General features: G+C 42.1%; 1 protein-coding gene and 1 long non-coding RNA gene across 3 annotated transcripts in view; one reads left to right on the top strand and one right to left on the bottom strand.

Moving 5' to 3' along the window:
* The window catches only part of RORB (RAR related orphan receptor B), a 191,204-nt gene that overhangs the window by 152,884 nt on the left and 16,387 nt on the right, over positions 1-21,933 (top strand). For both annotated transcript variants that reach the window (XM_044265887.1, XM_044265886.1), the window contains exons 5-9: positions 12,099-12,220; positions 13,747-13,879; positions 16,292-16,399; positions 17,910-18,020; positions 21,450-21,562. In XM_044265887.1, coding sequence (XP_044121822.1) covers positions 12,099-12,220; positions 13,747-13,879; positions 16,292-16,399; positions 17,910-18,020; positions 21,450-21,562 — 587 coding nt within the window. The remainder of the gene's footprint in view (positions 1-12,098; positions 12,221-13,746; positions 13,880-16,291; positions 16,400-17,909; positions 18,021-21,449; positions 21,563-21,933) is intronic.
* Positions 12,749-20,860, bottom strand: LOC122917691. The gene is made up of 3 exons (XR_006386436.1): positions 20,770-20,860; positions 20,519-20,667; positions 12,749-13,020 (listed from the first exon to the last, which is right to left on the bottom strand). It is a non-coding gene; the product is annotated as an uncharacterized LOC122917691 (long non-coding RNA).

Below are 21,933 nucleotides of genomic sequence, written 5' to 3'. Positions count from 1 at the left end.
CCCTATATAATCTTAAATATAGATTTAGTTTCCTCTTTTTTGTGTGTTCCATTTATGGAGTTTGGAAATTTAAGCCTAAAAACTAGACATAAGCCTTTTTTTTTTTAAAGTTACCTATCCCAGAAGCTGAGTAGTAATAGAGGAGATTGCGAAGAGATTGGTATGAAAGTGATCTAGTCGCCTTCACTACTACTCCATTCTATCAAGTCCACATAGAAACACAGAAGATCTCACTAGCATGCTTTATTTGGGGGAAGTCTATCAATATTGGTGTTTCAGTTTTTACTTATTTAGAACCCAAAGCAGGTGCTATGGTCTTAAGGTGGCATGTTTAATGACATATGCTTCTGCAGATAAATCTTTTATAACTGCTTAAATCTTTCTATGCATATTCATATGTATATTTAATATACATTTCTCTGTATGTAATTAATGACTTATTTGGAAATGGTACAGAGAATAGAATTTAGTTCTAGCTGCATATCTCCTTTGTCCCCCAATGGCACTGGTGGCAAACACAGGCAGGCATGTGATTCAAGAACAACTGTCTAGTAAGTCACTGAAATAAATAGAAGTAGACCAAATTAGTGAGAAAAATTGTTCAAGCAGCACAGGGAAAGGAAAGTCAGTGTCTTTTGTTCTCATGTTCTTGCTTTGAGGGAAGACATCTTGGGAACTTCCACTGTCCTCCCGCACCTCTTGTTCCCTCCCCCCTTTGCAGGTCCTTTGCAGGCAGTTTAGGGACCATATGTTGAGGATGAGAATCCTTACTCCACATGCTAGTTGTGTGAACTGAGGTTCAATCTCTTCGTTCAGAAAAATAAGGTGGGTTGGATTAAATGACTTTGAAGGATTATGGTTCTCCCACCTCCTGTGGGAGGTTCAGCGCTCTGTACAAATACTCCCTCTGTTACAGCCACTCCCCAAAGAGAAGGGTAGGGTGGTAGAGAGGAGGGACTTACAAGCAGCTAGGCTGTTCCATAAGGTGCTCAAGCTCTTGCCTGGGGCTGTAGCCAACTACACCTCCCTCATGAGGAGAGGGACCCATGTGCTGGGCTGACCCTAGCGGTGATAAAGTTAATAACCACAATTAGACCAGAACTCGGCACCAGCCTTTTCTCTCTCATCCACACTCCTGAAACAAAATAAAACACAAGAAACTAGGTTAAAAATGAGCATCAAGGATAACCAGAGCTCAAGAAGAGGGTGGCAAGCAATCTCCGAATACCAGAGTTCATGTTCATTCAGTATAGAGGATGGGATGCTGTGCAGATACAACTTCAGGGTAAATCCACCCACCCTCACTGGCCCACTCCAACCTGACTACCTCTCTGAGCCTCTCTTGCGAGAAGAGAGGAGACTATAAAATGAAGATATGTTCTTGACTGCTAAAGGGCCTTAGTCCTAGCCCCAGGCCTACCCAGTTATCTCAGGCACTGGAAAGAGATTTACTTGACTCCTCTGAAATTTTTACACCTTCTTGTTCTTTGCCACCTACAGAATTGGCTGCCATTTCTAGAATCCTGCTTTCCATCCCAAGGGAAATTTCCCAGATATGGGGACTGGTGTAACCAACTCCATTTGTCACATTTCTGGGATCTCTGCCGTGGCCACACTCTTGTGTTAACCAGTCCATGGCTGTGCATTCCTCTCAAGTGTCCTGGGACAAAGAACTACAGTTCTTTGCTAGGGTCATTCAAATTCGTATCCTCCTAGATATCCTTTAATAACCTCACAAAGATGTTCCAAAGCCACCTAGTGATATGTTGTAGCCACTCTAGTATCAAGCTCTGCATTCAGTGGAGTCAATGGCATAATGTATACGGAAGTACTCTGTGACCAGCAAGGCTCCAAACAAATATAAAGATGGCTTACATTATAAGCAATACAAAGGTATATGCTCAGTTCAAGTTCGTGTACATGTTTGCATATTTGTCACAACGTGCTTTACCTCTCTATTAATACAGCTTTCCTAATGTGCTAGCATTCACTCCATTAGGTAAATATCTTAACTCACCTTTTCTGTTTTGACTTGAAATTGCACAAAACTGATCTTCCTCACTGGACTTTTCCTAGCAATACTAGTTCGGGATTAATTTTTGACTCAGAATTCACAACTTCGTAAGAAAACTCTAAAATCCACCAACCAGAGAGAGAGAGAGAGAGAGAGAGATGCTATTGAGAAGCTGTCAATTTCACTCAATTTCAAAAGCCATCGTAGATATGAAATATTCTGCAGTAAGGAAGAGGAAAGGAGATTTCAAGAGGTTCTGCCTACGACTTGCCAAGGGGGGGAAATGTTTATGCTTATGAGATAACCTCTGAAACAGCCCCCATGGTCGAACAGCATTTTGAGTCATTGCAAGCTTTGACACTGGCTCTTGGCAAGAGCCCTGAACTACTTTTCCATGCACCCATCTTGGGAAGAGTGGGTTAGGGTTCAAGTACCACATGGGTCATCGTGGAACACAGAAATGTCATTTGATGGCCAAATCACTGGAGGTTAATGCACTTCAGTGTTACTGGCGTAGGATACAACCAGCTTGAGAGGCTGTCCCTGTCACTGGGCTCAGGATTGACTTCTTTGACTTTTATGAGTTTGGGGAGACCTGTGGGGAAAGTTCCTAGCTGGAAAGACTTTTTTCTTTGTTTTATTATTTTTCTTATTGTTTTGATTTTATTTTTAGGATCTAAACTTTCCTGAGGCAAAATACCTTCTACCCTAAGGAGAAAAAATGTGCTATTTAAATTTGAGCCATGTTTCTAAGGCCCATTGTGGAACTGCTTTCTTGTTCTCAGACAGATTTGTTGTAGGATGACTTAGAGCAAGACTATGTAGAAAACACTTATTTTATTTTATTTTTTATTTATTTATTTATTTTTTAGAAAACACTTGTTTTAAAACATTAGTCCACTAAAGATATTATTTAAGGAATCAAGTTACTTTCAAAAATTTGGATTTAATGTTTGGAAATGTTAAAAGTTTACCTCCCAAGATTTCCCTTGAAATAGTTCCTCCTTAAGGTCAGAAGTACATTGACTAAATTTCCAAAAGGGGGAGGGGGATTGCTTCAGTTTAAATTCACAGTCAATCCATAGGTCAACAAAATCCAAATAGTAAAAGTCAATGCTGATGATGGCCTTGAGCAATTTTCATAATTAGGTTTTCATCATTTGTGACCCGCTGATTGTCCTTTGGGTGGCGCACGGAGGTGTGGTCTTTTAAAGAGTTGGGGGAGAGATCTTAATGGGCTCTGGGTTGCATTGCTCTCGTCTGTTCCATCTGAGAAACCCTTTGTAACTCTGCGAGACTTCTCCCTCATGAGTCGGAACAAAGAGAAATTCCCATGTAGCCACTCAGACTCAAGCCGCCATGCTTCACACAGTCCTTAGAATATGTCTCTCCTGCCAAATCCTTCTTTAGAAAGAAAATCAAACCCAAAGACACTAGGACTTTAGGATGTTAAGTGACTTCCCAAAGGCCACAGAGTAAAAATCCAAAGGGGTCCATATTGGCTTCCTCTGTCTTAGAAGATAGCTCCCTTAGAACTCATCAATTCTAGGACATTGAAGTAAGTTGATGTTTCCTGATTGTTCTGTGAAAGAGGTCTTTTGCTATGAAAGTTAATGTTGAAATGTTTTTCATAAAAGACTCTTTCTTGATTGTATTAACTAGTTTGAAGAAAGGGAGCTGTAGTTTCCCAAAAGTTAGACTTATACACTATGGCAATAAAATAAAACGTCTGTGAGCCCAAATGGCTTTCCATTATTAAAGTATTAAGAAAGCACCCTCTTACATAGTTCATCTGTTTTGCTGCTTTGTGACGCTTTGTGTTTTGGCTTATACTCTGCTTAGACATGAATGCTATAGAGTGTCTTCCAGTTTTTCCTCTTTACTTTCTGCTTTCTTACCTTCTATTTAAAGTGCTCTTGGGGCACCTGGGTGGCTCAGTTTGTTAAGCATCCGCCTTTGGCTCAATTCATGACCCCAGAGTCCTGGGGTAGAGCCCCGAATTGAGCTCCTTGCTCAGCAGGGAGTCTCCTTCTCCTCCTCGCTCTCCCTCTGTGATCTCTCTCACTCTCTAATCTCTCTCACTTGCTTTCAAATAAATAAAATCTTTTTAAAAAATTTTTAAAAAATAAAGTGCTCTTACCTGAGCTTCCTAAAATTTGAGGAAATAGTAATCATTTTTATTAACCATCCATTCATTCAGTCTTTGCCCAGATAATATTATTACTGGAAGTAATAGTAATCTAATTTTTTTCATTGTTTTACTCTATGTTCATATTTCATCGAACTGTGTTGATCACATTTTCATCATTTTTTATAGTTAATTACATAGTCTCATATTTTGTTAATATAATTTTCTGAAGAATTCTAAGAATATTTTGGTTCAGGTCTACATGAAGTAAAAATCTGTTATACCATTTTTTGATATACTCATCAGCAGTAGAATTTATATGAAAAGGAGACTAGAAGGCATGTTATTTCACTGGTGAGGGAGTAGTGAGTGGTTAGACCATGAAACTGAGCCAACAAAGGAGTTATAGGTTATTTATGCCCCCAACTCCTTCTTAAAAGAATTTAAGAAACTTAAATGCTAAAAATATATGACTTTCCTGTTGCGGTTATGCATCATTAAGAGATGGCTGGGTTTTTTTTTTTTTTAAGATTTTATTTATTTATTTGACAGATAGAAATCACAAGTAGGCAGAGAGGCAGGCAGAGAGAGAGGAGGGGTGAAGCAGGCTCCCCGCTGAGCAGAGAGCCCGATGCGGGGCTCGATCTCAGGACCCTGAGATCATGACCTGAGCCGAGGGCAGAGGCTTTAACCCACTGAGCCACCCAGGCACCCCACGAGATGGCTGTTTTAAGCTTAAATGTTATTGATGTTTTTATGCTGACAGCACAGCTCTATGCTTAAAAAATAAGAAGCTCTAAATAGAGATTGGAAAAATCAGAAATGTCTTGAAATTGATAGTCACCTATTAAACCCCAACAGGTATACTTGTTCTATTCAGTGACAGGAAACTTACAAAACTAGTAGTCTGTGGTCAAAAAGACGAAATGCACACCTTGGTTAAATGCTTCACCTTTCAAACGGTTGTTCTACTATATTATAGTTACTCCCTCAGAGCGTGGATTCTGAGGAATCCTGATATTCTGAAAACCTAATGCAGACACTTAAAACTTGCCTTGAGCAAGTCCGTGAAGATATCCTGGCATTAATTCAAAGTGAATCCCCTAAGAATTCCTCTTTCACACCAGTAATACAAACGAAACAGAGACTTGAGTGGGTCTCTAGATCCTTAAGGCAAGCGATAAATTAAAAATTCATTAATCACTTTGATTGAGGCAGAGATATAGTATTTTAGGGAGAATACTTCCAAGTTTAAAAGAAACCCCTTGTGGAGGAAAATGAATAGAGGGTATAGTTCACCAGGAAGAAACCATCCTTTCTTACAGAGCAAAAAAAAGGGGGGGGAAGGGGGAGGAGAAAGAATTAGGAAGTTCAGATGCACTATATATAGCGTGGAGTCTCAGCTTTCTCTCCTTGGTACAGTTGGGCCACGGGTGCTCTTGGTAATAACACTGAAAGCAGCAGTTTTTAAAGATATACTCAACTTTCCCCGCTCCCAGGATGTGGGATTCTAATGAAACCACCTGTGTAATCCGTGTCAGAGATGCTGCAGCCTTTGGAGAGCACCATTTGCTGAAATGTCTAGTGAGAGCTAAAATAAGCCCCTTTGGTGGAAAAAACCCGCTGAGTGGTTGAAATCAGAGCTGCAGAAGGTCACTTGTTATTTTAGAAGCTGCAAGCTGGTCCTCGTTTTAGAGCATTACAGTTATAAACAAGGAATTGTCCACCTTACTTGTCAGTTTACTTATTCCTCACCGAAATATACACACATAACCTTTTTTTCTACATAGGATTAGGTAATTTGGATGACTTATTTCCCAACCTCACTTTACTCTCTGGATCAGTACGTATGCAAAATTATTTTTCATGTATTTCTTTAAGCATTACTTGAAAATACTATTTTTACATTGGGCAACAGGACTGATCTTTAAAACTCCACTTACCTTTGTGAACTTTATCACACACATCTCAACCATTTCTAAATGCCTTAAGGAAGGAGTCCCTGCCTACTTCTTAGATGTATTCAGCAGATCACAGTGAAGATTGATGAGGATGAAGGAGGGGTGTGGCAGTCCTGTAAGTCCTGGAGAATAGAGAGCCGGTTCACTTCTGAAATTGTTTAGATACAGTCCATTTGGAAATGGAAGACGGAGGTTAGTTCCAGCCCCAGGGTTCTATAACTTTTGTACACACTGTTGAGAATTGCCATCAATTTTATTCTAGATTTCCCTTCGAAAATTTAATTTTTCTCTTCTTAACGCCCACATTGTAAGTGGATTGAAGATTACCCCTAAGAGTTCCAGGGAAGTGTGACAATTTTAATGATATTGTTTGGTTGTTTTTTTTTTTTTAATCAAAAATGGTTAAGTATATTTGCTTTATATCACTTACTTTCTAAGCCTCTTTATTGGGGTATGATTGGCATACAAAAAGCTATGCATACCATAAAATATACAACTGAGTGAGTTTGGAGATAAGTGCAATCTGTTAGCTACAGTCTGTGCCATAAACGTATCCCTGTATCAATTATTTAAAAATTTTCTGGGATTATGCTTTCAGTTGAATTGGAGGTTGTGTCTTATAAAGTTACTTGATATATGGAGTTGCAAATTTTGCCAGTCAGTTATAAGTCTTGTGTTCCAACAAGCCTTCCTTCAAGAAGAGTATCAGGGTCAAAGTCCAAAACCAAAACATCAATTTTATTGGGGGAGAGGGGTGTGAGGAGAAAGCAAGAACAAGAAGTTGCTTGTGAAATTAACAAACAGAAAACAAGGCTCTTAGACTTGACATTAACCTATAATTACACACCCAGTTTTTCCTCGCAGCATCAGTGTTTGTGTTTTACCTCATCGCGATTGAAAAGAAATGACTAGACGGAGCATGTAAGATTGGTTTTCTCATTCCTTGACATCACTTCATTAGCTATCAAAGCAGCTCGCGTGCTCAGAGAACTGGACGAACCTGCGTCTCGCTGAACATATATATACTGAGCCTTAACTCCTGAGAAAATGTAGCTGTGTCTTTATATCCACTTAAGAAACCTCCAACCTCATCCCTGATCTCAGGAAGAACAAGGTAGAGTTCATGGACCTTGTCCCTGAAGGCGGGAGACCTTCCCCTCTGTCAGCCATCCGGGCCATATCCCCCTGGAAGCCCTTATCCCAGCTCGGCGCGGTGGGCTCCCACTTGGACCTGTGTCGCCCGGGGCGCGGGCTGGTTAAAGAATCGGACAGAAAGTAGGCTCCGACCAGCAAGTGCAGTCCCAGCCCGGGAAAACGGATGAAGGGTGTGCGATTGCCCGGAGAGATTCCGTGTGCTCTGCTCCTTGACCTCAGTCTCTTTGTCCGGACTGCTCATGTGGTCGGTCCCTGGAGAGGACTGCGTTTACTCTCACCCTTTCTCTTTTTTCAGGCAGGGGCTCTTGAAAGTTCCTTTGGCTCCTAGCAGGAACGTTGCATCCTGTATTCTTTGTCGCTCCCTTTGTCCCTTCTTCTGAAATCCTTCTCCCCCTTGCACAACCGCAGACTCTCGGTCCGGGCAGAGCATCTCCTCTGATGGCCGCGTGTCTTTCTAATGGACAGCAGGAGCCCTCGGGCCTGCTCCCTGGGGTGTGGTGACCTCGAGGGGCCCACGTGGGTCCTGCGCGCGGCTCACCTTTGCCGGGAGCGCACGGAGCGGGGCTGCGCTGTGCCTTCGCCCCGCGGATATTCTTGGCTCTTACGTCAGATTTACCTTTGATTTCTCACCGAGACGGTGTGAGAGTAACAGTGCGCCTTCCATGTTTGACCTCAAAACAGCTGGGAGTGTTTAGGCTTTAAGATCCTCTAGCGCGGGGCCGTGTAAGCTTTCTAGTGTCCTTTGTGAGATAAAGCAGGGAATGGAAGACGAGTGAGCGGAGGGAGGGAGGAGGGAGGCCGTTTTCAGCATTGCCGTTACTAACTCAGCACTGGTTGAGTACCTTCCACATTGAATGCTCTGTCTACCGTCCCTCTCTCCCTCACTGCCACACCCGCGGGTCCCGTGCACCCCGCTTCGGAACTGTCCTGGAGCCAGAGTCTCCTGCTCTCTTGCTTGACTTCTCACCATGGCCTGATTAGTCTGGGTACTCCCTCATGCCCCTGCCTCTTCTTTGCCATGGCCAAGGTCACCTTCATAAAAGAAAAACCCCACCGGGTCGCTCTCCTGCTCCACAGCTTCCACTGGCTCCCAGTTGCCTTAACTCAAGAAACCCACATTCTTCAGGCTCACTCTGCTCTTGGGTGCCGGTTTCCATCCCGACCTCATTTCTCCCATCTCTGCACGCGCTCTCTGCTGCCCGTGCTACAGAGCTCTTGCCAGGAAAGACATACCTGATTCCAAATCCCCATTTGCTGGCTCTGTAAATATGGCTCTAGAGGCACTCAGTCTCTCTCTTGGTAAAAGGGAAATTGGTGGTAAGAGGTAAGGCTTATAAGGAGCAGAAATTATCTATCTCCTAATAGCTTTCTATCTGGGCCTTTGTAAGGGCAGCCCCTCTCCCTGAGGTGTGTGCCTTTCTCTTCTCCCCATGACAAACCTGCTCAGACCCAGACCAACAGGCATCTTCTCTATGGCTATGTTTCTGCCTCCCCCAGACTGAGTTGGAGACATTCTCCTTTGGGCTCCCAGAACAACTCAAGGGCATTTACTACATTATGATATGATATGTCATGATGTATGATACTGTAAGACCCCTTAAAAAAGACAATGTCCTATTTTAAAAGATCTGTACCTTAACCTGGTCTAAAATAGCTTTTCAAAAAATATCTCTTGAATGAGCGTGTGGAGGTGTGGAGGCACTCTGCTCAGCTCCGCAGTGCGGTTCTTGAAAAGCACACACACACAACCTCAAAAGGTCTGGAACAGACCGATCGGCACAAATAACCACAATCCAAGTTTAAGTGGAACAGGGCTCTTTGGACATGGAATCACACGTAACAGCAGCCGACCTCTCCACCTGAGAACACAGGGAAGCAGGGGGTGGACATCTGAGCATGCGTGTGGATTTTACTTCCGGTTTTGTTTAACTCGTCCATGTTTTTATTATGCCCACCTCTTCTTATTCCCCATAGGACCCCAAGCTTTGGTGGCAGAAGGCTAGAGAGTTTTTAAACCTTGGCCAGTAGTTCCCAGGAGATGGCATAAAGGGACAGATAAAGAGTTTTCCATAATGCAATTTTGAGTGGCAGTTGCAGTTTTGCTTATAAACCCTGAAGCCTGTAAATTACTGACAAATCAGCCTATCTTTGAAGATGAAGACAGACTACAGCAAGAAGATAAAGGTTTGAAAACTAGAAAGCCATAAAAACCTTACGTTTTCATCATATTCTTAGGAATAGATTTTTTTTTATAGATTCTAAATAATTAGACTGCCCAAGAGAAATTGAAAAATGATGAACCATGACATACCAATCTATTTTAGTATGATGTATAAAGTAATTCCTGCCCTTTTTTTTTATAACATCGGAGGATATTCAATAAAATTTTGAATATAGGATTTTTTTAAAGAAAGGATTTTAGGATATGATAAGCAATGGGAGTCTAGAAATTCATTCAGTTCAACTGCAGAGAATAACTGTAATCATAATTTAGCGTTTTGTAGCATCTTCTACATCTAGCACTTAATGGTTCTGATTGGAAAACTCTAAGAAATACTGAAATATCTTCCTCCAGTGGCACTGATTGTGAAATTAAATCTCCCTGTTTTGTGTCCATTGGAGTCCTCACATAGCTTCCCTGATGACAAATACTATAGAGTGTCCTAATAATGACCAGTGTGGCTGGCATTTACTCAGTGTTTATAGTATACCAGGCAATGGGCTATACAAGGTTTTTTATTTGGAGAGCTCACTGGAAGCACAAGCGTACATGTCTTTATTCTCTACATCACCAAAACTCAATATATTTCACGCCACGTGTCCCAGAAGCTTAGCGAGATAAAAAAGAAGGAGCCTCAGCACCACTCTGGGAGTTATCCTGGAGGAATGAAATATGGCCATTTAGAAAGAACAGAAATTGTATCTGAAATTGCATAACCTGAGAAAACAGAAAAATTCTATTCCTGTGTGAGCCAAGAACAGTTACTAGGTGGAAAAAAAGATTTGGTCATCTTCATTCTACTCACCCCGCTTATATAGAATCCCTGGGTACTTGGGTTCCCGAGGTCTCATGCTATTCATATGTTCAAATAGCTGAGGGGATTTTGAAGGAACCTCCTACCAGCTCTGTCTAGCTCTAGGAGACTTGTTGCAGATTTTTGAGGAGATCTGTTATGTCTGGTTCTATTGTTCAACTGCCATACCTCCAAACCCAGAATGTTCAGTATTTAAGATACAATACCAGATACAGCTCAATAGAGATGAATAGCCCCAAAAGACTTATTTTGTTTGTTCTTACTTTTTTATTAATGTAATCATCTTCTCATTTTTAAAAGAAAAATTTCCTCTTATGAAAAATTAGAAAAGAGAATATAATCGTCACCATGGCCCAACTTCAATAATTATCACCTCATGAGTCAATACTGTTTCATTTATATTCCCTCTGCCATTATTTATCATGTAAGATATTTATATGGTTCCAAAGTCCAATCTATAAAAGTAATATCAGAGCATCTAGCCTCTACCTTGTCCTTCTACTCTCTTCTCTTTTCTCAACAAAGAACTTATCTTTTTAGATTATTGTTTTATCTTCTCTTTAAAAATATAAGCCAATATTTTTCAACATTTTGAGGAACCTCCATGCCCTATGACCCAGCAATTGCACTGCTGGGTATTTACCCTAAAGATACAAACGTAGTGATCCAAAGGGGCACGTGCACCCGAATGTTTATAGCAGCAATGTCCACAATAGCCAAACTATGGAAAGAACCTAAGTGTCCATCAACAGATGAATGGATCAAGAAGATGTGGTATATATACACAATGGAATACTATGCAGCCATCAAAAGAAATGAAATCTTGCCATTTGCGACAGCATGGATGGAACTAGAGCGTATCATGCTTAGCGAAATAAGTCAAGCGGAGAAAGACAACTACCATATGATCTCTCTGATATGAGGAAGTGGTGATGCAACATGGGGGCTTAAGTGGGTAGAAGAAGAATAAATGAAACAAGATGGGACGGGAGGGAGACAAACCATAAGTGACTCTTAATCTCACAAAACAAACTGAGGGTTGCTGGGGGGAGGGGGGTTGAGGGAAGGGGGGTGGGGTTATGGACATTGGGGAGGGTATGTGCTATGGTGAGTGCTGTGAAGTGTGTAAACCTGGCGATTCACAGACCTGTACCCCTGGGGATAAAAATATATGTTTATAAAAAATTAAAAATACATATATAAGCCAATAAAGTTATATATTTAAATTCTCCCTTTCTGAGATAAACAATGGGAGTCTGGTGATTTTCAAAATATTTTTAAAGTCTTTGGAGTGAAATGTCAACCATGTTACTGGTCTTCTAGGCCAAAAAGCAGGAAACATGGTCATTTGTATTTATTTTAAAAATAATTATTTGAACACTTCACAACTTGTAAAGCCCCGGGTTTGTGACCCAAAAGGGGGGAGGGAGTAAAAGGCAGTATATTTTGATTAAAAGACTAGAAATTGAGGGATGCCTGGGTGACTCAGTCAGTTAAGTATCTGCTTTTGGCTCAGGTCATGACCTGAGGGTCCTGGGATCAAGCCCCACATTGGGCTTCCTTGCTTCTCACTCTCCCTCTGTCTACTGCTCCCCCGCTTGTACTTTCTCACTGTGTTCTCTCTCTCAGTAAATAAAATCTTAAAAAAAAAGACAATAGTTAGGAGATACATATACAGATAGTAGGGTTAAAGACACTCATACAATTGGAGTGTCTCCAAAGGGATTCCTGTAGGAAACAGTAATAGCTAGTTTCTTTGCAGAGCGGGAACTTACAGACCCTCTAACTGATCTTCCTTCTCACAGATCGAATCGCACAGAACATCATCAAGTCCCATCTGGAGACGTGTCAGTACACCATGGAGGAGCTACACCAGCTGGCGTGGCAGACCCACACCTATGAAGAAATTAAAGCCTATCAGAGCAAGGTACTCTAGGAAATCACGAGACCGTTTTTCTTGGGATTTCTCGATTTCTGGCTTTCTCGAACCTCAACATTACCGACAATTAGGGCCAGATAATTCTCTGTAGGGACTGTCCCGCACGCTGGCGGATGCTTAGCATCATCCCTGGTCTCTGCCCACCAGGTGCCGTAGCAGTCCCTCACCCCGTCGTGGCAGTCAGCTGCCTCCAGATGTCGCCAGATGTTCCCTGGGAGCCCAGACCACTCCAATTAAACAACACGGTCCTATTCGAGGGACCAGGGAGACTGTGCCCACATCAGATGACCTTAAGATTTCTCATGGTGGCTTCCCGGGGCCAGGCAAGGAAGAGAAACAATTAAGAAATTGTAGCAGTAGTAATAGTTGCAAATTTACACTACAAAGACATGCCATAAAGCATCCTAAATGCTTTTTCTTGCCCTGCATGTTAAAAAGGATCAAAGAAATAAAAGGACAACTCACCTCATGTTATAATTATATTTTTTTATTATTATTATTACTTTGTATCCACCGGAGAAGTTTTTAAAAGAAGGAATTTGCTATTGTTATATAGTCACATCACTTTTCTTTGGGATGGAGATCTACAATTACAAGATCTACCAGTAAATGAAATTTTAAATAAAATACATAAATGGGTCTATATCTAAACATACGAGGGTCACTTGGCTTGGTCAATCAGTAGAGCATGCTTGATTTCAGGATCGTGATCTTGAGCTCAGGATTGTGATCTTGATCTCAGGATTGTGACTTCGAGTCCCACATCAGGTACAGAGATTACTTAAAATCTAAAAAAATATATAAGTCAATAAATATTTGATTATAACATTGATTTTTCTCCATTGGCATAATTAAATCTTATCCCTTTTATATGAATAAGATAAAACCATAGGTATTGTTATGATCAATAAAAAGCAGAATTCACACACTTGGATTTATGTATCCTGTTCCAAGGAAGATAATGCAAGGGTCAAAAAATACATTTCAGAGATTCTACTTAAGAGAGTGATTTGATGGTTTGAGGTCTTTCCCTGTGAAATTCTTTTTATAGCAAACAGCACTCTCCATAAGTTCTGGAAAAAGAATACAATGTAAAAATCTTACAAGTTCAGTGTTCCTTAGGTGCCCGCGAACATGACCAGATAGAAGCCTGGGAACGAAATCACTGCTCCTCAGTGTGACAGTCTTTTTTCTCCCAGAACGGACTAAGAGCCCGAGTTTGTTTAGGGGAAGAGGAGGGGAAAAGAGCAAAGAAACTAAGCATCTATCTTTACACCTTAGTGCAATGCTTCCATTATTTTCGTCTCAGTACATTAATCGTGTATCAAGGTTTGAACAGATCAGAACAATACATCAGAAAATATTGTCATTATCTACCTCTTCCAAAGGAATTGGGTACATTCTGGCCTTGGGCCCCCCGTGAGAGGGGAGCACCAGGAGGGAAACCCTGACTATGCCACTGACTCTCCACGTTGCTCTGGGCCCCACGTTCATTTCGTGGTTCTCTCTCGAAGTCCAGGGAAGCGCTGTGGCAGCAGTGCGCCATCCAGATCACTCACGCCATCCAGTACGTGGTGGAGTTCGCGAAGCGGATCACGGGCTTCATGGAGCTCTGTCAGAACGATCAGATTCTACTTCTCAAGTCAGGTAGGCCGGGAGGAGATACATGGGGAGTGGAAATCAGTGGCACTGATTGTGAGATGGCAGTGTGGGCTGGTTGAGTCCAGAGTTCGGCCAAGGCTCTGGACTGCAGGCCCCTGTTCCTATGCACGCACGTCAGCCTCTCCACAGCGCGCCTGGACTTTCTTGCGGCACGCTCGCTAGTTTCAGAGGCTGGCACTCCGAACGCCCAAGGCCAAAGTGCATAACATTTTTCTGGCTTAGCTGGGTTATTTCCACCTCACCCTGTTAGTCAGGGCAGCCATGACCGTGCACCTGGACTCAAGGGTAGGAGACATGAATCCTTCTTCTTGATGGGGGAGTGGTAAGGCCCTTGAAAAGCATGTGGGATGGAAGATATTTTTGTGACTGTCTTTGAAAAAAAAAAAATCTGCCACATTTGATATGTGACCTTGAGCTAGCCTCTTGAGATGGCAGTTTCCTCATTTGCAAAATAAAGAGATGGAGTAGAAATAATGAATTCCAAACTTCCAGTTGCACTGGCGGCATTGAGGAGCTCGTTGCCTGTTCTGAGTCGTGGCCGTCATCTGAGGCCCACGGATCTGAGTCTTCGAGAAGGGAACCCAGATCACTGCATTTCTAAGTCTCAGGTATAATGAGCCCATAGACTGATCCTGGAGAACCACTCTACCATGTGACCTTCTAACATCTCTGCCTGCTGTAAATACGTTGACTCTAGTATAAAGGGCAGACAGAGAACTTAACCTCCTTAAGTCTCCCGTAACTCACCCCTAAAAAAGGGGGGGCTAATAAAGCTCACTTGAAATGGTATTGTAAGGAACAAATAAAATAACAAATGTCAGGGGCCAAGGAACGTGCCTTCCCCCTTATTATTTACTCAGTAAATGGTACCTATTATTGTTTTTTTGTCAGAAAAACCACTCTTTTGGGGGGTTTTGTTTTGTTTTTAAAGTTGTTATTTGACAGTGACAGCAGAGAGAGTGATCACAAGCAGGGGGGGATGGCAGGCAGAGGCAGAGGGAGCAGCAGACCCCCGCTGAGCAGGGAGCCGGATGCGGGCTTGATTCTGGGTCCCAGGGACCATGACCTGCCCCAAAGGCTGCTGCTTAACAACTGGTGCCCCAGGCACCCCAGAAAAAACACTGTTTTAAGATTTACAAATCCCCTTCTATGTGTAAGCCCTTATGCTGGGTGACATATAAGGGAAAGCAGAGAGAAAGCAGCAGACCAAAGAAAGTAAGACACAGACATAAATACTCAGTGGCAAGTAAGAAGGGCACCACAGATACCCTGGGGAAAACAGGGGCTTAGCCGATTCACCTGTACGGTGGTTCCTCAGAATGTCCATAAATGTTCAGAGGGCAAAACAAAGGCAGCAAACTAGTTCATTCAACAAATATTTAGAGGCGGCTGGGGGGCTTAGTCAGTTAAGTGTCTGACTCTTGGTTTCCGCTCAGGTCACGATCTCATGGGTCATGGGATGGAGCCGTGCCCAGGGCTCCGCATTGAGGGGGGAGTCTGCCTGAAGGTTCTCTCCCTTTGCCCCCCCCCCTGCATACTCTCTACCTCTCTCAAATAAAGAAAACTTTACAGAAATAATAAAAACAAGTAGTTAGTAAGCCCCTACTAGGTGCCAGGAACTTTTTTAAGTCCTGGAGATGTAATTGTGAATAAAGTAACCACAACCCCCTAATGTCTGCAGACACAGGTCCTGCCCTCTCTGGGTCAACAGTGAAGTCAGAGAAACGCTAGTTTCAAGGCTGAACAAGTTCCTTCACGTTGAGGCTTCCCCAGGCCTTTGACCTGTGAATGCTGATTGTAACTCGGAAGTGAGATCATATTCAGCATTTTGCCAAAACTCATTTGACCAAGAAAACCTCCTTTCAAAGACATCAGATGTCTGTGGTGCCCTCCAGAAACACCCTGAAGGGGCCCCTATGTAAAGTCGTCCTGTGCTGAAACCTAACATGGACAGGGGGCACATGTGGCCCCTGCAGAACTTCTGCAAAAGGGAGCAGGTTGGACTTGCCTGTTGCAAAGCTCCTTGTGGATCCAGAAGTTGGAACCACCTGTAATATTAGTAAAAAAAAAAAAAAAAAAAAAAAAGGCAAGAGAGAAGGAAGGAGAAAGAAGAAAGAAAAGAAAAATTATGCTTCCCAAAAACCATATTGTTGCTGCTTTCCATTTTAACCTCTTTAAGGTCTATTTTATCTTTAATTCCTCACACAAGCACAAAGAGAGCTATTTTTTTTTTTTTTTAACTCGGGAAGAGATCCTGAGGTATTTCTGAATGGGTGCAGCTATGTGCCTATGTGTATGTGTGTGTGTTTCCGAGGTTCTTTTGGAAGTCCCAGCCTTTATAATAACTTCTTTATTATTGCACGTATACACATATTTCCTTTATTTTTTTATTCATAGGTTGCTTGGAAGTGGTTTTAGTGAGAATGTGCCGTGCCTTCAACCCATTAAACAACACTGTTCTGTTTGAAGGAAAATATGGAGGAATGCAGATGTTCAAGGCCTTAGGTGAGTTTACCTTTGATGGTGACACAGTTTTCTTAGCTGCCGTCAGTTTCTCCACTGAGAAGTTGGTAAATGAAATGCCTTGATTCTTGAATTTGAAATAGCATCTCACTTGACAGGGGATGGACCAGTGTTATCTAGGATCTTAGAGTTGTGCATCTTAATATGAAAGGTGGGAGAGAACCACAGACCCCTTTGAGATCAACCACACCTTCTTCAGAAATCAATGGAGACGGGTTCCGAAAGAACGGAGAGACATTCTAGATTATTCTTTGTACGATCAACTTTTATTTTCCCTTCTAGCTTACTGCCTCACACAGTACATTAGGTAGACCACTGGTGGTCCATGGGTGAGTGATCTCTTAGTGTCTTCTGTAAATGCATAATCGTTAGTTAAGATATTTAATGAAAAGAAGAGCTCCTTCACTTGCTTCTTTCCCATAGCACTGACTTTCTCCCTGTTAATCCATGATGTTCTGGTGGGCGCACAGGAAGAGTGGGTGCCACCCTGCCTTCCCATGACCCCCAGACTTTTCCTGTGGGGGGGCACACACAGGGGCAGTCTTGAAAGTGCGGGTATCATTCACATCGGCGTCGGTCGCAGAGCAGATAGGAACGCTAGCGAAGATGGGCCAATGCCAGGAAAGGTTTTAACGACTGGCAGTGCCATTTGTTCCATACGTGGCCCCTGGACATCACAGAGGCCAGTGCCCTTTCACCTTCTGTGCTGTCAGTTGATAGGGCAGCGAACGGCAAGTCCGTCTGGCTGGCATTGTTTGCCTTCTGCCGCTGATACACATCCATGTCCTCTGCAAGGCTAGATTTTCAAGAAAGGAGGAAAAGCCTTGGCAGGCAACTTGGGTATATTTCCAGCCTCATAAAATAAACATTTACCAAGGATCAGTGTAGGGACGAAGCATTCTTTTGCCAAAATTCACCATTGCTAAGCAACTGACCTACAAGGGATCCGTGAGAAGGTAAAAATAAATGAATGCCTGCCCCTCAGTAAGATTTTCAGGGAAGTTACCCTCTTGAAAGATACCTCCTCCTCATTCTGTAAGAATTTAGAACATCTCAGTTTGAGGTCTCTGGGCATTCTATGCTGCCAGGTTCCGGGGCCACTAAGACCGATAGCCCTTATGCCTTATGAGTAATGTTTTTGGTTTTCTGTGTATGTTCTCTCTCTACTGAAGGATCCCCAAAATCACTTATTTAAATATTTTTAGAAGGAACTAATTTCAGACTTCCAAGATTATTTTTAGTTTCTATAGTCCCAGTTGAATATTACAGTGGGCACACACCATCCCATCGGCCCCTCATGGGTGTAACGTTAATTTTCAGTGCTTGATTGAGATTGAGATGCTGCCCAATTTCCTCATTCTGTAATTACTAGGAACTTGGAAAACTTTTTGCCTAGTGTGCAAATCCCTGAATACCATCTGGATTATGGGGCTTTCCTTACTATTGCCCCATTCCATTCAATTATTCTCATTTAATTGGCCTTCTTTTATAGGTTCCGATGACCTAGTGAATGAAGCATTTGACTTTGCAAAGAATTTGTGTTCCTTGCAGCTGACTGAGGAGGAGATTGCTTTGTTCTCATCTGCTGTTCTGATATCTCCAGGTAAGGAGGTCTGAGGTCTTGTCTTAAAAAAAAAAAAAAAATTCTATCTTTAACATGAATTATATCTACCCAAGCCTATGTACTCAGGAGAAATTTAAATTTCCTTAAGCAAGCTTGTGATATTTTTGGACAATTCAAAAGAAAGTAGCCTTAAATTAATTAAAATGAGCCATTTTACCCCACAAGCAAGAGAAGGGTGTGTGGTAAGGCTCACTCCAGATTTAGATAAGCAAAAGTATTCCTTAACAGATTAATGAGGGCGGATGGTGGCCTGAGTTACAGATAAGTTCTATTTCGATTGTAAGAATAAAGGAGGTTGAAAACAAATGTCCTTCAAGGTGAGACTTAGTAGAAATATATTTAAATGAAAGATCCAGCATGAGGACAAAAGGAAATAAAATGTACAACCTTTTCTTCAAACACCTCCTTTGTTGGTTCTTCCACCAAGATTACCAATATGAGGGGCTTTGAAAAGCCCCAATATGAGGACAGCAGAGGGAAAAATGATTCCCACTAAAGACTGGGAAAGGGAGAATCTCCGATGTGGACGCAGACATTCCCATAGAGGGATGTGTCATCACTTCTCTCTGTGACCTTAAATACTTGAACCCCCCCCCTCCTCCCCGAGCTTTAGTCTCCTCATCTATAAAGTAATAAGTGTGGACTTCATTATACTAAGATCGTGGGGCACATGGGTGGTTCAGTCAGTTATGTGTCCGACTCTTGATTTCAGTTCAGGTCATGATGTCAGGGTCATAAGATCAAGCCCCATGTCGGGCTCACACTCCACTTGCTCAGAGTCTGCTTACCATTCTCTCCCTCTTCCTCTGCCCCTTCCCTACCCAGTGTGCTCTGTCTCTCTCAAATAAATAAATAAATAAATCTTAGGGAAAAAAATGAAGATCATGTCTAGCTCTAAAATGCAATAACATACCAAAATTTTCAAAGAAGATAAGGTGTAATGTTTATAGATGCAGTAGAACTCTAGCAACTGAAGTGCTGTAAATATATGGCAGCTTGAGAATGTCTAGAATCCTAGTAAGTACATGGCTCCTTCTTCAACCAGAATGAACTCAGAGTCACTCAGCTGTCTGCTCGGTTAGATTTTGGGTGAAAGGATACCAGTGTCATTTACAGTTCTTTGCTAATAATTTTCATGGCCACGAGACTCATTCTTTCCATAAAATTCATCCTAGGGACTAGAGCTCTTCTTATTCCCTAACATAGTTTTCAGTGGGACTGGAAGAAATTAATCTTACCCATGATTGCATATACTGACATGTCATTTCAGCTGTATCTGCCAATAACATCAGTCTCTACACTTTTTATTTGATCTTATCAGGGAGAGAGGGTGAGCAGAGGGAGAGAATCTTAAGCAGGCTTCATGCTGGGCACTGAGCCTGGAGAGGGACTTGATCTCAAGACTCTGAGATCATGACCTGAGCTGAAATCAAGAGTCCTACACTTAACCAACTGAGCCATCCAGGTGCCTCTTAGCCTCTACGTTTTTTTATCAGTGAGGCTTTATCTATTTATCGTTAAATTTTATGAAGACTTTTCAATTTGCCTCTCTTTTTTATTTAACCATGTTATCAAAAATAGAAATTATCACTTGGCATGTTATTACTAACAGTTTCTTCTGTGGCTCTGTCTACAATCAAGTTTTTCCTTTAGGCCTTTTTTTGTTTTGTTTTTTGTTTTGTTTTAAACCCTCCAAAGTTTCTCAGGCCTGGAAGCACAAAGATAAATGGGAGAAGTGACAAGAAATAGTTATTTCTGATAGCAACCACATGCCAGATAATTTTCCTCCTACCATTTTCTCATCGCATTTGACAGTTTTCTTGGAATATAGTTAAATAGAAGACTCGTTCTAAGTCTGTGGGTCTAGGATGAGGGAGGAGATTGCACTCTGCTTCCCACTTGCTCAAAGGAAGTTTTGCAAAATACACTGCTTATTAGGGATGTCTGTGGTAAGTGAGTACATTCCTAGGAGTGAATACGTAAGACGTGGCATAACTCACCTAAACTATCTATGAAGATAACTGCCCAGACCTAAGGTAAGCCTATTGTTTATGGATCAGAAATCAGCTGAACTGTGAGCCTATAGCCATCAAAATCTGCAGTGTTTGGAAGCATGACGTTTGGCTTTGTCTTCCTAGCAAAGAATCTTCCAGGCCAACTCAGGGGCTTCTGCAGCTCCAGATACCTGTTTGCCATCCTGGCCTAGTGCCATATTCAGAAAAGAGGAAAGACCGATGTCCAGCCTCTGCAGGCTCTGTTCATGCCGGACCCCACCCTTGAACCCCCAGATCTTGTCACAAAAGCCACGGTCTGTGCAGCTCCGGATAGTTTAGAGAAGGGAGAGGGAGAGAAACCTAATTTATTCGGATTGACAATTGTCACTGCAGGCTTTTGTGCTCACTTACGTAAGGGTTTTGCTTAACCGGTGGCTAGACTTGTCCTTACCCTGTCTAGGATTACAGAATTGAGTTTCTCACCTGACCTGAACCGTGTTCAGATGGACCATTTCCAAGTTCTTTTCCATGAGTATTTGTTCAGCATTTGGAGACTCTAGATGTCTCTTCATGGAAGCTCCCACCTGAGGCATGGATGCTGGGCTGCATTTTTGTCACCAGCCATAAAGCTTCTAGGAAGAAAGGAAGGAAGTGGGTGGTGAAGAGAGAGATATGGGAAGGAAAAAAAGAAAATGTAGGATAGGAGAAAGGAAAGGAGGGATTGTCCTACCTACCACTTAAAAATTCCACGTAGAGGCGTGCCTGCATGATTCAGTGGGTTAAAGCCTCTGCCTTCGGCTCAGGTCATGATGTTAGGGTCCTGGGATCGAGCCCCACATCGGGTTCTCTGCTCAGCAGGAAGCCTGCTTCCTCCTGCCTCTCTGCCTGCTTGTGATCTCTCTCTGTCAAATAAATAAAAATCTTTAAAAAAAATTCCATGTAGAAAAAGAGCACACAGGATTAAATTTTTGGAATTGATTCATGTTTATGCTTTGCATTATAGTTTAGCTTATAAAAGGGAAGGGGGATCCTGAATACCAAAAATACTCCTGTGTAATAGATTTTCTTCTAGAATTCATTTTCTTCACAAGTCATAAACTTAGATTCTTTCAAAGTAGAAGTTAATGTCCAAAAAAAAGAAGAGAGAGAGAGAGAGATGTAAGTTGTCACAGATAATACGAAACATGCTGGTATTTACTGGAACCATTGGGTTCTTCCCTCCATCCTCCTTTCCTGGGTCAGTGTATCTGGCATTACTGTCATCAGGGTATTTCTTTTAAAATATCTGTGTTTTTTATAAATAACTATATGTCTTCAAAAGCAATGAAATGGGTCTGAAACTCAGCACCTATAAATGCGGTGAAAGCTAACATACCCCCCCACCCACGCTAACCTAATTCTTTTCCTTTGTCAGACCGAGCCTGGCTGATAGAACCAAGGAAGGTCCAGAAGCTTCAGGAAAAAATTTATTTTGCACTTCAGCACGTGATTCAGAAGAATCACCTGGATGATGAGACTTTGGCAAAGGTATGTCCTAGGAGAACAGACCTACTGTCCCTGGGAAAACACAGTGGCTAGTTAGAAAGCAAGGGCATTGCTCAGCAGTATCAGTTTTTGGAATTTACCAAAGATGTATAAAAGTTGAGGTGTTGCTTTAAAAAGGAGATCAGTAAGTTATAACAGATTGAGAGAAGAATGACTTTGTGCAAGAGGATATTGTCGGATCTCAACCTCAGGCACAAAAAGACCAGGGAAAGAAACTAAGGGTGTTTTATACGAAGAACAAAAGCTGAAAGCAAGGAATCAAGTCTTCAGAATTGACAGGTGATGAACGAAGAGACTTTGTGGTATTTCAGAAGTCAGATGTGGGCCAACCTTAAGAGTAGGGAGATTTTTAT

Source organism: Neovison vison, chromosome 9, assembly GCF_020171115.1.
Source record: "Neovison vison isolate M4711 chromosome 9, ASM_NN_V1, whole genome shotgun sequence".
NCBI lineage: Eukaryota > Metazoa > Chordata > Mammalia > Carnivora > Mustelidae > Neogale > Neogale vison.
This window is presented reverse-complemented; position numbering and strand designations above follow the sequence as displayed.